General features: G+C 44.3%; 1 protein-coding gene across 1 annotated transcript in view; it reads right to left on the bottom strand.

The window, feature by feature from the left end:
• Nucleotides 1–15,163, bottom strand: part of nav3 (neuron navigator 3) — a 235,654-nt gene that overhangs the window by 34,591 nt on the left and 185,900 nt on the right. The window contains exons 13-20 of the mRNA XM_068717037.1: nt 9,712–9,835; nt 8,203–8,512; nt 7,007–7,760; nt 5,355–5,780; nt 4,545–4,586; nt 2,512–2,669; nt 1,425–1,619; nt 911–963 (exon numbers count right to left, since the gene is read on the bottom strand). Of these exons, the coding sequence (XP_068573138.1) occupies nt 911–963; nt 1,425–1,619; nt 2,512–2,669; nt 4,545–4,586; nt 5,355–5,780; nt 7,007–7,760; nt 8,203–8,512; nt 9,712–9,835 (2,062 nt within the window). The remainder of the gene's footprint in view (nt 1–910; nt 964–1,424; nt 1,620–2,511; nt 2,670–4,544; nt 4,587–5,354; nt 5,781–7,006; nt 7,761–8,202; nt 8,513–9,711; nt 9,836–15,163) is intronic.

Below are 15,163 nucleotides of genomic sequence, written 5' to 3' on the forward strand. Positions count from 1 at the left end.
ATTTACACATTTCACAGAAGCTAACCAACATTAGAATGAATTTGGAGTTGTGTGTCTGGCCACCTGGTGAATAAAAGTGCTATATTTACTTTTCTTTTCTTGTTATGGTCTCCATTTGAGGGAAATATCTGTCTTTTTGGCTGCTAAATGCTCCACTTTTTCACAAGCTCGTCACCAACTTTGCTGTTTGGTGCTACGCCAAAACAATAAAACTGCAGGTTGGAAAACCAAACCAATGAGCAGAAAGACGCTAAAACTCCACAGAGGTAAGTGGAACTGTCTCTGCGTTTGTCTCTACAAACTCGTTAAAATGCTAATATAAAAGTAGTGATTGGAGCAGCTTTGACGGTGTTTTTACATCAGGGGTCTATTTGAAATGAATTGCCATTTTTTCCCCAAAATGTTCAGTAATCAGTGTACCATATCAACATTATGGTTAACATTAAGTTTAATAATGACACCACATCAAAATGAAAATCTCCAATGCGTTTGTACTTTTATTCCATCAATATAGGTAAAGTGCATAGCTACATTGAAAAAAAAAAACATTCTTCTCCCATAATCAGGACTAGGTAATTATATATATATATATATATATATATATATATATATATATATATATATATATATATATGAGAGCACTATACAAGCACGGTGCTATCATTATGAAAACATCCACATCTAACCCTACCAACCTTCAACCTTCTGCTTAGAAGGCAACGAGTACTAGCCAATCAGAGGCAGAGCAGGGCGTGTCTTTGTGGAATGCGGGTGGAATTGGTTAAGCTAGTGACACCTAAGGTTGCCTACTTCTAGTTTACATCATGCTTTACTAGTTTTACATATACAGCACCTGACTTTAGCTCTGAAAGCTGTACATTTAGGAAAGAAAAGTTGGCCGACTACTTACCGCAGAGTACAATGAAGACGTGCTGGAGACCAGAGACAATGAAGAGCCATGGACTGTAAGGACATACGGAGAGTAATGAGTGACAAAAGCATTTGAAAAAGGAATTATAGAATGACTATCTGACCATATAATATTCTAACCTTTTATATTAAATCTGACTAGGAGGCAGTTCTGTAATTGCTTATTTATTTATTATAGCTGACCCAATAGCACTTGATAGCTATGGTAAGTCATTCAGATGATGTGCTCAGTTATACTAAGTGAGTGAGGCAGTGGAAAAAAAAACATGATTTAGCCCCGTTAAAAAGCTGACCTCTATATGAATGCAATCACAGCCTCTTACATCACTCACAAAAAAGATCAGAACAGAGCGAGCCATCAGCCAAGAGCTCATTAAATCTGGTATTTAAGTCCTTGGTGACTGATGGGACTTTGCTTTGCTGAATGTGTCCCTTAAATGATCTATAATGGCATCTCAGTAGGGAGGTCAAGAGTGTGTTCGAGTGTGTCCTACCTTCGTCGGTGCTGTCCCTGAAGGAGCCGGAGCGGCTGATGCCCCGTGGGCGGTCCTCCAGGGAGGTTGCGCTGCCACCCAGTGGATGGCCCTCCCCGTACAGGTCAAAGGAGTCCTGGGCAGGGATGCTGTTGGAGCGGCTCATGCTGGTGCTGCCTGGTGGCAGGTTATACTGGCTGATGTTGGTGGGGCTCACTGCACGGAGGGGAGAAACACCAAGATCTGTGTTGATAACATTATATTTTCCCATCGTTACATTTTTGCATGTGTAAAAAAGATCAGTGATCAATTATTCATGCATGAAATGAGAACATGCATACAGCTGGATATGATCGAACAATGTTGCAGATGTGTCATGAATGAGATATTCTTAAGCACTGCATGAAAATGATGTGTTTTTAATCTTACAGTTCAGTGTCATAGAGTTTGTCTACTGTCATATACCGCTTCACATACAATATTTTCACACATTTTAAGGAACAGTGAAACATTTTTAATTAAGAGCTTTACAAAGACAGTTAAAACTGTATAAAGTTGTGAAAAAAGAAAAAATAACAACAACAAAAACTAATCTTTATGAATTATCATAACATAAGAAAGAATGAGAGTGCAATAACTGGTGTAAAAGGTATGCATTTGTAGTATATATTATGAAAGAGTAACAGTAATATTCCCTGCAGAATAACTGATGCAGAGTGAACACTGCACATGTGCAACAAGTCACTAAAAAAGGTCTGTCTGGGCTGCAGATCTGGACCATTTGAATTCAGGCTCTGAGACTAACTGCATGAGACAAGGATCTTCTTTGATTGTATTACTCACTTGACTGATTTATTTTTCACCATTTAGTTTGTTTGTGTCTTGCTTTAAGTTGGCATAAAATTAAGAAGCATTCTGGACCATTAGTAATGGCTGGTTGCAAGTTTTACAGGCTTTCACAGAGTCTTGGCTGTGAGAAATTACATCATATTAACACATGGAAATAATTGGGAGCAAATACAAAAACTGGGCATTCACTGCCTATGCACATGTTGTAACTCAGATCTATTCCAGATGTGCTACAATGAGTTTGTTCCTGTAGACTTACGCAGGTTGGAGTAGTGGTATTTTCCAGTGTTCGTGCAGGAAGCTCCCGGAGGAGACAGTGGGGACTGGCTGCCTGTGTCCTGAAGTCCCCCTGTTGAATGGGACCTCAACCACTCCTTCCCTTCCTCATGGGACGTCTGCCGGGAGGACGGAGGGTACCTGAATCCCACAAAGACACGGTAAGCACGAGGCAAATGGAGACGTATTTGAAAGTCCAAGCAGTGGATTTCTGTGATGATGAAATGAGTGCAGAGCTACATAATAGAAGCATGTGAGCAGATGGTGAAAAAACAACAACAACCATGCAGCCACACACACAGATGCTCACATGCATGCATCTACACACATTCAGTCGTTTATACACGCAGTGTGCCAAAGCTGCCAAACACACTGACACTGCCGTTCATCTCTTCTCTCCCCAGCTCCAAAGTGGCTCAGCAACAGAAGGCCCCCTTATCGCCGGCGTGACAATCGGCCATATTTAATCCTCTGAGGATGATAATTGAGTTTTGCACTCATCCCTTTTCAGAGCTGCCTTCCTTCCGACGCCCCCATTACTACGCTTGTCACATCTGACCCTGCTCCAGTACCCCACGCCTGTGCTTCGCATTCCTCCCCCAGCAGGGATTGGGTGTCTGAGAGTACAGCAGCGTTCAACGCTCACTGGTGTTGAAAGGGAGCAGACTGAAATATCCAAGGGTCAGTGTTTGACAGAGTATACTTGCAAAATGCCCATATGCAGGACTAAACATACTTAGTGATATGACTAAAGGGGGCAATTACTCGTCTAAGCTGCTCTTGTAGGAAATCTAAAGATCAGGCAAAAAAAATGCTGCCTGGTTTAAGATGTGAACAGATGGCCGTAAAAAAAAAACTGTTGAGAAGAAAACACTGCAGTCTATACTGAACATCCCAACCAACAGGCATAAAGTGTAGTATAAGATCAGAGGCTTTTAGGCCAAAAAAGAGCGTCAGCACCAAATGCCATCGAAATGAAAGAATGGTTTGAAACCAGCAGGCCCCATTCAACCCCTCTGCAGCACTGCTGTATAATTGGCTAGAGAGGTTGTTCCCTGCAGAGGTTGTGCCACTGTGATGAATGGGTTATGGTATTTCTGTCTCAGTCTCTTTAGTCCCAGCTCAAATCAAAGTATCCATTCTACTTCTACCCCTTCGGCTAGCACTGCAAATGTTATCAGGAGGTTTGGGGCCATATTAGGGAGCTGAGGAAGAGCTCTGTCATGGCGGCTGCGTTTGCCGCATTTCTAAATGATGGCAATCAGATGAGGATGCACACAGAGAAGCAGACATACAAACGGAGGGATTTAGGCAGCAATTACACTGCATCAGAAAATTTCACCCCTCTTAAAGAGAGTTATAATCTAATTTGGACTTCAGGATGTGTGGTAAAAAATCAGATCCTGACACATGAGAAGGGTTTTTTAGGTCAAAGTTTTAGACTTCATTAGGGTTTGGGTTGACACTTCAGTCAAGTCAAACACTATTTCTGGGTACACAAGGTGACCAAAGCAAGTTGGAAAATAGTATATATTATATTTTCCTCTCTGCATTGTTTTACGTAAGGCATTCTCTAAATCCACAACTAGTCTGATTTGTGCAGATTTGTGCAGTACTGCAGTGTAAATGCTGCAAACATTTGCTAACCTGTAGTTCCCAACCTTTTTTCTCAATTATAGATAACTTTAAGCTAAATATTTGAACCGTTTATCCATTACTTTAAGCTAAATATTTTAACTGTTTATCCATTACTTTAACCTAAATATTTTAATGGTTCATAAAATGACTCTAAGCTATCTATTTTACCTGTCTATCCATTACAGGAAACTCTGGTTGGGAATCACTGGTAAAGACGCATTACACCGTGCCACACACACATACAACACACATACAACAACGTGAAAAGTACACTTGATATCAGAATGATTACTTTCATGCCAATGTATACTAATGATTAATGTGGGTGATTAAAAGAACAACAGTTGAGAATAGGATCTTGCTGCAGATGTGTTGTACCTCAGTCCCTTTTTGGGAAGCGTGTTTCTGTCAAGAGGCATGCTGTTAAAACACAAAGGATGAGTGAATTAGATGAACAGAAAACGTTTTTGTTTGATATACATGAGAAAAAGACTTTGGTCACATTTTACTAACTTGACCTTTGACACATACACAAAGACACACACAATGAAGAAAACAAAGACACTACTAATGTATCCCAGTACAAACAACAAATATATAAACAGGCCGGTTTAAATATTAATCAATTGTTTCATTTTTGAGACATACAGCTAAGCTAGTAAGGGAAAATAAACTACCATGATTACTCTTCATTGTGTTATGTATTGCATGCACAGTATGTGGACAAAACAATGGAAACACCCTGATAAAGACTTCTCATGGGAATGAGCATCTGGAATGATCTTAATTTATTGTGGGACTTTTCTAGCATGGCTTCAGACCCACAACTAATAGTGTCTTGATTGTTTTAAATAGGTTAAATGATGATCCCAGAACCACTAAGATTGGTATCTGGTCAAAGCAATAGAGTAACTGTGGAACAGTTGTCATGTCAGGGGGTCAGTGAGTAGTAAAAGGATAAGACTCTGGAAAGAAGGATAATACCAAAACCATGCTGGAAAAAAACCTAATTCCAACCAAGCTTTGTGTTGGATGGGTCAATTTCTTCTTTTTCTTCTTCTAAGTATGTTGCTGAGGCTTCCTCTGCATTAATGTTTATATCTTAGGATAAAGAGATATACTTTTTGTCTCTGTTCTCAAATGAAACAATGAATACGATTCAGCCCAATCGTATTCCCCGTTACTCACCCCTCAGACAGGGTGGACTTGACACTGCCGGTTCGTGTAACCTTGGGCCCGTGGTGGCCCAGCGGGAGATCAATGGACTCAGAGCTGGTGTGCAGACTGGTCATGCTTTGGCAGCTCAGTGTGTCCTTGCTGCCAGCTGACGAGCTACAGGCCGGCCAGGGCCGAGCGTTGGAGGGCAGGGAGAGGCCAGAGGCCGGGCTGGACGCCGGGGAGTCGGTGCACAGGTCTGGGGTTTTACCGTACAGCGGGCTGCTTCCGCCGCTCAGGCCACCAGCGCTGCCCAGGCTCCCCGTGCCAGAGGAGGGCGAGTCCAGACTGGCCTGCCTCACCAGCGTGCTGTGGGGGCTGCCCAGTATTGAGGGGCACTTGCCAGAGTCGGGAGTGCCCGGAGAGCTGGCCTTGCTGCTGGCTTTGGTGCCAAACAATCTGGGGGTAGAGAGGTGGGTGCAGTCATTCAGAAATGCTCAAAGGACAAGTGATGAGCCTCTGCAAGATCCATACTGGAAAATGAATTCATTTTGGCACTTTGAGAGAGTGGATTACATTGAGGTTATCTAATGTATATTGCATTTGATATTGTATTACTGCAGTGGTCACAGGCATCAAAAAACTACAGCAACTCAAACATCCCTACATCTTTGTAACTCCAACTACGGATAAAATACTGAGCACACTTCTCAACACATTTATCTCTTGCGGCAAACTCCACCTCATTTCAGCGGCGGATCCTCAGTAACTTACATCGACACATCTGCTTTCACAGCTTTGCACATTTCAGCCCTGTGACTTTTAAGAACCTAATCTGTTAGGCTACTCAACTCCGCTTGCCTCCCACATATGCTCAGACAGCCTGCTACTCATATTGTGCCTGTCCCAGTCTGTCATCGCAATCACATGAAATATAAAGGTGAAAAAAAATAGCAAGCTTGAAGGCATGCAGATGAAACGGGTCGGCCTGACAGATCGGATAGGGACGGATGTCTGGCCGCGCCTGCAGAACGCGTGCTTCTAATGAGTCAGGGATCGGCGAGGCGAGAAACTCCTGTCTCCTGTCTGTTCTGATCAAGAACTGCTGAGCTGGATTTGCCTGACCCGAATGAAAAGCCATCGCCCTTTCATCTGCGGGGTAAATATATGTTTCATCTGCAATGGCTTATCACCGACACCAGCGGACAATGCGATGGCACCATTGGCTGTGCAGCCGAGTGAACACGCTCAATCAATCTTTTTGTGGAGGTGCAGAAATGTGATTTATTAAATGTCTTTTATTGATCTTGCGCATCCAAACATATCTAAATTTGCCAGAGTACTTATAGCAAGACTTTACCACTACAGACAAGGTCTTCAATAAATGCCCCCTATCTGTTACAGGAGTCTGGGGAACAGTCTGCACCAGGAAATGATAATGAATGAAAACAGCCTTAAATTATAAAATAGACAGAATCAGAATCACCGGAATCCAAAGTACAAAAGTACTGCAAGACCTGAACATATATTGCAGCCAAAAGCGTGCTTGCTGTACTGAAAAAAACCCATCCCTGGTAGCTAATAACCAAGTACAGCATGTGATGAAATGCTTGAGTCACGTAGAAACACACAAGGCGAGGGACAAAGACAGAACGGAAGCCTCGAGCATGTTTTGTGTGTCTGACCTGCGGAACGTAGGGGAAGCGATATCGGGGTATTTGGAGCCCGGCTGCCTGAGGCCTGATTGGCCGGTTGAACTGGAGGTGGGGCTGGACTTAGGGGAGGTGGATAGTCCAGCTGAGGCATCCTGGTCTGACACCGCCACTTTCTCCTTGTCCGTCTGGTTGATGGTGATGGGACTGGAGCGGTCAGAGCGGTCAGAGCGGTCGGAGCCCACTTTTCCGTCCCTGCGCTTGGTGCCCGCTTGTGTCGCCGCAGCCACCGCCCCCCCGGCTGACTTGCCACTCACGTTCGAGTCTATGCTGCTGGAGCTGGAGCGGTGCCCGCCGCGCCCTGCTGCCGCTACGCTGGAGGATTTGGCCGGTCTGGGCAGAGAGCGGTACTGCAGGGTCACTTTGGAGGCGCTGCAGCTGAGCAAGATGCCGTCATCCTGGGGCTGTGAACCGTCCAAACTGGTCTTGCGCACACCGCCGATGCCTGTGCCTTTACCGAGGGTAGCTGAGGATTTGGGCGCCTTGCCCAGGGTGGCTGAGCCGCTGGCTAGCGTTGCCCCGCTGGAGGTGATTAGGGTACTGCTGGCACCGGGGATCTTCTTGTATCCAAAAGACGCAGTGGTGGGTGGGCGTCCGATGCCGGAGGGAGGTTTCTTACCTTCATCTCCGCTACTCTTCCCGGCATCGGAGGGTGAGCGTTGGATGGCTGATGAACTCTTGGAAGGCGCCTTGCCCTTCTCCGAGGCCTTAGCGTCATCAGTTTTGCCTGTTAATTTGCATAAAGACTTATTAGCGCAAATACAAAAAAACATCACCCCCAGCCGATTCTTGGCACAGCGCTTGTTTGTTTTTTAATCACCTGTGGTGCCACAGAGCAGGGAAAGCCAAATTAGTGTACATTTTGGCCAGCAGCCAGAAGGCTGTTTATCACAGCTCAGCTGCAGTGAAAAGCGATACTTATCGGCAACAAAGCTGCCAAACTTGCTGAGTGGACAGGAAATGTAAGAGCAGCTGTACAGTCTCTAAGCACAGGTATCAGTGAAATATTTCCTGTTTTTTCTTTTGGGGGGTGCAGAGGCAACAAATATGCTGCAAGACGCCACTCTCTATCACAAAACATCTTCTCCCAAAATCAATATTAAAAGTAAAGGCACATCTACTGTATTTCATTTTTACCTGTGGATTATAGATATTAAAACAACTCCTACCTGGTGTTTTGTGGCCAGCGGAGGTACCCTTGGTCCTGGGTGGCGTGATGCCCACCTGGGCCGTCATGCCCCGCCTCCACGAGCCCGTCTGGGACATCTGGGCCAGCGCGGCAGCCTTCTGATTGGCATCCTCGTACTGACTCTGGGCTTGAGCGGAAGAGGAGGATGAGGAGGGCTTCCAGCGGGAAGAGCCGCTGCCGGGGTCCATGCTCGCGTCCAGCTCCTCCTCCACCTTCTTCAGGTCCTCGGCTCCAGCCCAGCTGCTGCTCACCTCCTGCTCTGCATGTTTGGACCTGCTTCCTTTCTGGGACTGGGTGGGTGTCAATAAAAGCACATATAGATTATTCCATAAAATAATGACTGCGGTACCTAAAAAGAGTACGTAAGATCATACAGCCACCACAGCGAGATATAAGTCCCTGCACCAACGGAGCAGTGGGGTGTGTGTTTGTGTGTGAACTCGTTGCTATCTCTGGAATCACCCATGTCAAAATCTCCTCTTTTGGGACTCGTGCAAACACGCCCACACACACAGCAGTGATAACTAGCCTACCTTGACAGATGGCCGGTCTCCCTAGCAACACCAGAGTCTCTTAAGAGCCCGGTCTGTTGAGTATTTCATGAGGGGCCAAAGATACTTGGCAGAATACAGCTAACGCCTGCAAGGAGAGCTGAGCGGTGGCCTTCGGTTCACAGTTAATTCCCTCATCTGTGATTTCAAAGCTCACACACAGCCTGGCCTTGGGTTTCATGCTAAACCAGCAAGCTTGCAGCTCTGCATTTGATGAAGATATTTAGTCAGATCTGGCAATTCAATCTTTTTATAGCACACAAATTTGACTTATTTTCAATCTTTTACAGCTCATTTTCTGCAACTGCTTTGTAAACTTTCCCCGTCATGTTTTGTGTTAAAAAGGTACTCCAGGGATTTTGCTCTCCACTGGGACGGTTTACCCGCATTCAACCAAAGCCTGCTCGAACGTGATTGGTCAATACGACTACTAACATATGAATGCAGAATCTGTTTTATAGAGGTGAAGCCCCTTGTGACCGGTAAACTGAACTTCTTGTATAAAAGAAGAATACTAAATAAAAATCACACAACATAATGTGTTCTGGCTTGGAAGGTAATTACTGTACCACTGATTTCGATTAACTCCATCTACAAGCTGCTGTATAGCTAACAAGACATATAGCTACATGCAGCTCTGTGAGGCTGAACGTAGACACAGTGGTGCTTTGAGAAGAATGTTAGCACGGCAACATGCTTACTATGACGATGCTAGCATGCAGATGTTTAGCATGTGTAATGCATATCATGTTCACCATCTTAGTTTAGCATGTTAGCATGAAACTGTTGCTAGTTAGCACTAAACAGAAAGAACAGCTAAGGCTGACGGGAATGCCGTTAGAATCAAAGTATTGAAAATAAATTAAACGTTTTGACCCGATGGTGGCGCTAGAGGAAAGGTCAGGGCGTGACCGAGCGGTTAGTGCACGTGTCCTCACCTGCGCTCCTTTGCTTTTGCGCGATGAGCTGGCGGCGGAGTAGGCGGGCGTGTTCAGATCATCGGTGCTGATGTTGTCCAGGGTGTCGCTCAGGCCGCTGCTCACCGAGCTGCTGTCGTCCCAACTACAGGAGGAGAAGAGCAGAGGTCGGTGAGGTAATTTTTCTAGTTCGTGTAGTCATTTCAGCGCGTGCAGCGGCGGCGACAACCAATCTCAGACCAGGATGGACCGATTTCCTCTGACCTTACACAGCGGTGCTCTGTGCTTTACTAAAATCTGCTACCTTCACCTTCTCACTCTATTGCAACTTCTAAATGTCACTGACTGAAGGTTTTTGCAGAATAAAAGATCATTTTCTCACCAGCTAGGCCAACGGATTTTTAGATCAATTGTAATTGCCCAATTTGTCTCTTCAAACAGCTGCGCCTCTTTTTTAGGGCCCCATTGAATTGTGGGTATTAGAGTTCTTTTTTCTGACCCCCCCCAGCACACACAAAAAAGGTGTTTAAAAAGGTGCTCATTAATCGTTACGCTTTTTATTGTGCAAAGGAATAAAAGGATCTTCACTGGCACCGTTATCATTTAGCTGTTGTTGAAGGCTGACAAGAGCCCCCTAGACTTGGAGCTTATGGATCCAACAGTGATCACTTACACACACACACACTTACACACACACTTACACACACACTTACACACTTACACACACACACACACACACACACACACACACACACACACACACACACACACACACACACACACACACACACACTGTTTAATTACAACAGAATTAAAACTCCTGCAATATGTTTCACTAATCTGAAAACCCATTTTCAGCTATCAGACACAATGAATCACCTTCAATTACAATATATTATCTCTTCTTCTCTTTCATTGCCTCTCTCTCTCACACACACACACACACACACACACACACACACACACACACACACACACACACACACACACACACACACACACACACACGCATCGCAGGTGTGACAGCTCACATACACCTCACAGGTACCAACACTGCATGCATGTGTGCCTTTATGTGTGTGTGAGAATTTGCATGACAAATCTGATCAAAACATCCTTAATTTAAATCCAGAAGGAAAAATGACTGAGCAGCGCAGCAGACACACACAGAGAGAGATGACAATCAATACTAACAAAATGACTGTTAACACAATGTTATAACAGACAGATAACAAAAGAGCCATCTCATTTTTTTTCACAAACAGATCCTTTCATCTGATGTGAATTTCCAGTCTGATGGATCGCAAACAACACCCCGAGTTTGAAACTATCTTTTTAAACAAAACAAAAACCCAAAACTACTTCCAGAAGCTAATTACACTTTTATCAACCAGTCAATGCGGGCTCGCCATCTATAATTCATCGCAGGCAAGGATGGGACCCGTAGGCAGGCGGAAAATGAGAGAATAATGACTCACTCCTTACAAAGGCTCACAATGGAGGAAGGGGGGGGGGGGGCTGAAGACGTGCAGACGTGTTCAGTAGTTCTCCGGCGGAAGGTAATGCCGTTATTGATTTTCTAAAGTTTGTTCCGAAAATCAATAACCATAAGAGTTGTCATGCTAAAAACATACGTGCCAGTCATGAGCTATATTGCATCCTTTTATTAAATTACAGTGTTAACAGTCATGAAATAAAAAAGACAAAACACTCTGGATCATGACTGTAAAGCAGCCTATTGCTTGAGTCTACATGCAGAAATGAACGGATGGTCTATTGACCTGCCACCTATGAGCAGACAGCTTGCAACCCAGTTGCCCACTGGTGCAGTGTGAAATTGATTTGCTCTTATGACAGATTCAGAATGAGCGGCATTTATCCTCACTGCCAAAATCTGTCCGAGTCATAACTGCATAAAACTACAAACTGCAGCTTTAGCTCTATGTTCTTATGCAGAATTTTAGGCTGAAAAAAAAGGAATATATAATAATGAAAATATATTTAAAAAAAACGTTTTGTATCGAAAAGAAGAAACCATGAAAGAGACAACAGCTTTTTACATTATGTGTGTGTGTGTGTCCACAGCTTTACTGCAGTTCTTTAGTTAAAAAAAAAAGGCTGCTGCTGAGAGTAGAGCTCTGAATCAGAGACGAGAGTGTTTGAGTAAGTGTTTCTACACATGCCGGGTTTTTTGCAAACAAAGCCCGTGGAAATCGATGGCTTTGAAACACACCCAGCTTGTTTCCCTTTAATCGGTTCCTCTCATCTGCACTTAAGCCTGTCTATGCTGATAACGTGGCTGTGCTTCGAGTTGACCGAAAGCCGACTGCTTGTGAAGAACTGTTTTAGAGAAAGCCACGGCGAGCTGAGGAACATACTTTGAGTGTCGAGGTTAAACGCGCGGTCTTTCGCCGGGGGGCGGGGTCTTTGAGCTTTGGCGGTGATGGCGACTGCCGGGTCACCTTGACGATCGGATTCAAAGATTGCTGAGCTTTACAGCGACGGGGGAGTTGCAGTGCACTCTGCAGAGTCCTCTGAAACGAGCCTTCGGCGCGTGCCAAGACAGTGGGGGGGGGGGTGTCCCAAGCTGTCCAAAGTGACTTGGCTGCACTCCAGAACAGGCAAACAGAAAGCTCTGTCTCTATAAACTATTATATTCATTTGTTGTAAAAAGAAGCTCCTAAGCATCAAATTGTCAGAGAGAAACTTGCTTTAGAGATGAAAATCAGGAGAGAACAAAGACACAGATGGTCTTTTTACAAGCACTGATTGCTCCTTATGCCGAATTGCACATCTCAAATATAATTCAGGCGCCTTTTAAAGTGAGAAAAGGTTCACTTTTTCCACATCGCCATTAATTTCCCCCAAACCGAGACAAATTGGACTTGATAACAAGACGTGCCGCACATTCGCTTTGGTGGTACAGAAAGGAGAATGGCGAAACAGCGTTCAGAGGATGGTCCGCTTATCGTCGTAACATGCGGAGCAGAGGCAGATGGCAGCGAACTGACTTCCAGTTGTTATCTAAACAGGAGTGTAGTCTTCCCTTGGCTCCTTCCTCCTAGGGTGGTCTCTCTAATACAATATTAAAAATCCTCTTTCTGGCGAATCAGCCGGAGACCTGTGGGTAATATGATTCTAACTACATGGTGGGTAATTCCCAATTAATTAACACAATGAGTCACAGCGGAGAGCTCTTGGAGTCCTCGTCACAAAGTAAAGACGCCCCTTACCTTTTTGCAGTATATTGGAGCACGATAAAAAAGCAGAACTTGCTGAATGATAAATGCAAACAATGGACATGTCATAGGTGAAGTTGTGAACATATTGGCCTCAGAGCTAGAGGTTAACATACAAGTACATGACTGGCTTCTCACAGCAACCATTGAGCTGCTGTGGAGGAAGGCAATGAAAGGAGCTTCAAATACTCCATCTTTGTAATGATTAATTTGTATTATTATTAATATGACATTGTTGTCCACAGTCCTTTATCAAGACGGAGAAAGGCTTTCAATGTGCGACGTTAACGTTACAATTCTTAAGATTTTATTAAAATAGAATATGATGCTTGCATGAATCTCAAACTAGAGAGAAGGATTTCTGAAAAACACATTGCGTGGTAATAGCTGAGTCATTGATATTGATCAGCCACCCCATAAACCCTGCTGATAGGGCAGGGAAAAAGCTTCACTATTGCACCCCTCAGTGCCCGGGCTGCTCCAGCGGAGCTTCTAAGCTAACAGTAATGGAGGACTGTGTTCGTCTTTGTCGAGGGGAAGCTGAGGACCACCGCTGAGGAGGAGCCTCAGTGCCCTGTGGATGTTTCCTAATGTAAAGAAGGGGGTTGATACAAGAACAAGAGCAACAAAAAAGAAATTGTGCTTCCTCCTCCTGAGAAACCCGCCTGACTGTAACAGGCTGAATATTTCATCGGGCCGACTCCCTGGATCAGCTCCGACTGCTCCGATGGAGCAGAAACCGTGGCTAAGCAAGCTCCTCCCCTCAGACCTGCACACACATTACAACATCTCCTTCGGGGGGGGCACAAAAAATGGCACAGCCGAACTCGATAACCCTACAGCATGGGCGGGCGAGCCGGACTTTTATGTCATAACTTCTTAAATTAACAATGAGCGACGATGTACAGAGCGGAATGCTCGAGAGGAGGCCACTGAGGAAAATGTTGCCTTCACTCCCATCTTCACATGCGAGGCAGTGAGCTGCACAGATGGCACCAAACAAGTCGCTGTATTTGCAAAACACACTGTATTTCCATTGTGAAATGCAGTGTGTGTAAGTGTCCGAAATTATTTTCATTAGAGGACTGCTATGCCTTGGATCGTAACGCCCTACATAGTGCGACCTTTTGTCAGTTGGTTTAAAACAAAGGTGGTATGGAATTGTATGATATGCTATGGCCTGGTTTTCAAACCCCTGAATCTGTAGGGGAAATCTGGGGCTTAACACCAAAAAGCCGTAGCAGAGCTTCTCACCAGCCAAAGGCAGCTACCTAGTAGATGGGGACTTCGAAAGAAAGTGAACTAAATGAGGATGGAAACAGATGTCTGCCCTTCCAGATGTTTGCATTTCTTTGCAGATTTTATTGCAAATCCTTGATTTGCGCCCGCTGCGACGCGGCGTTCCGCTGCTCCCGTGCTATGAACACACTGCTGTGGCTCCACTCAACCGCGTTGACATCCCCTCATGCAATATTCAACAGGCTTGGTCTTGTTTCTTTTCAAAGACCCAGAGGACGAAATGCAATTAGCAGCACGAAACAAAAAGGAATAACGTCGGTGATTACTCCGTTTCATGGACATTAATGAGATTATGATGAGGGGGTTGATAAATATTTGGGAGGAATGGTGTTGAAGGAAGTTGAGATGGGACGTCCACAGATATGGGAATGCAACGCGTACTCAAGGGGACTTCTTACGTAATGCTCATATGTAATGGTATTTGAAGACACCGGGACCCGTATGTATTCATGAGTGTCTTACACTTAATTTAGAATATGTATCATTATTGTCAAAATCCTAACTCTATGTGTTTTAGCTTCAGCTAAATTAACAGTTACTAATGCTTTTGGCTGGAAAATATACGATGAATTGTAAAATATATTGGCAACAACATGAAAGTGGAGGAATTAAAAGTAAAAAAACGAAACACCTTGCGATTGAATTCCTATTTCCTCCATCCTTTGATCGTTCCATAGTTCAATCATTTGTGTACAAAGAAACAACTGTTTCTCAAAGCTGGAACGAAGGGAGAGGCTTTTTGCTGCTGCTTGGTTGACAGTAAATAGGAGGCTGAATCAGTGGGCTGATAATAATCCAACAAATAAATCACCTTTATCTACAACAGAGATGTTAACTCTGAACTAAAGACAATACCAAGGTTGAATAAAAGCCAAATCCCTTCGTTCTTTTCTTCAAAAACCTTCTCATTAGCGATTCATGTCCTTCTGTCTCAA

This window comes from Cebidichthys violaceus, unplaced genomic scaffold (assembly GCF_023349555.1).
Source record: "Cebidichthys violaceus isolate CVI_PGR_0920_01 unplaced genomic scaffold, fCebVio1.0.p SCAF_21, whole genome shotgun sequence".
NCBI classification, from domain to species: domain Eukaryota; kingdom Metazoa; phylum Chordata; class Actinopteri; order Perciformes; family Stichaeidae; genus Cebidichthys; species Cebidichthys violaceus.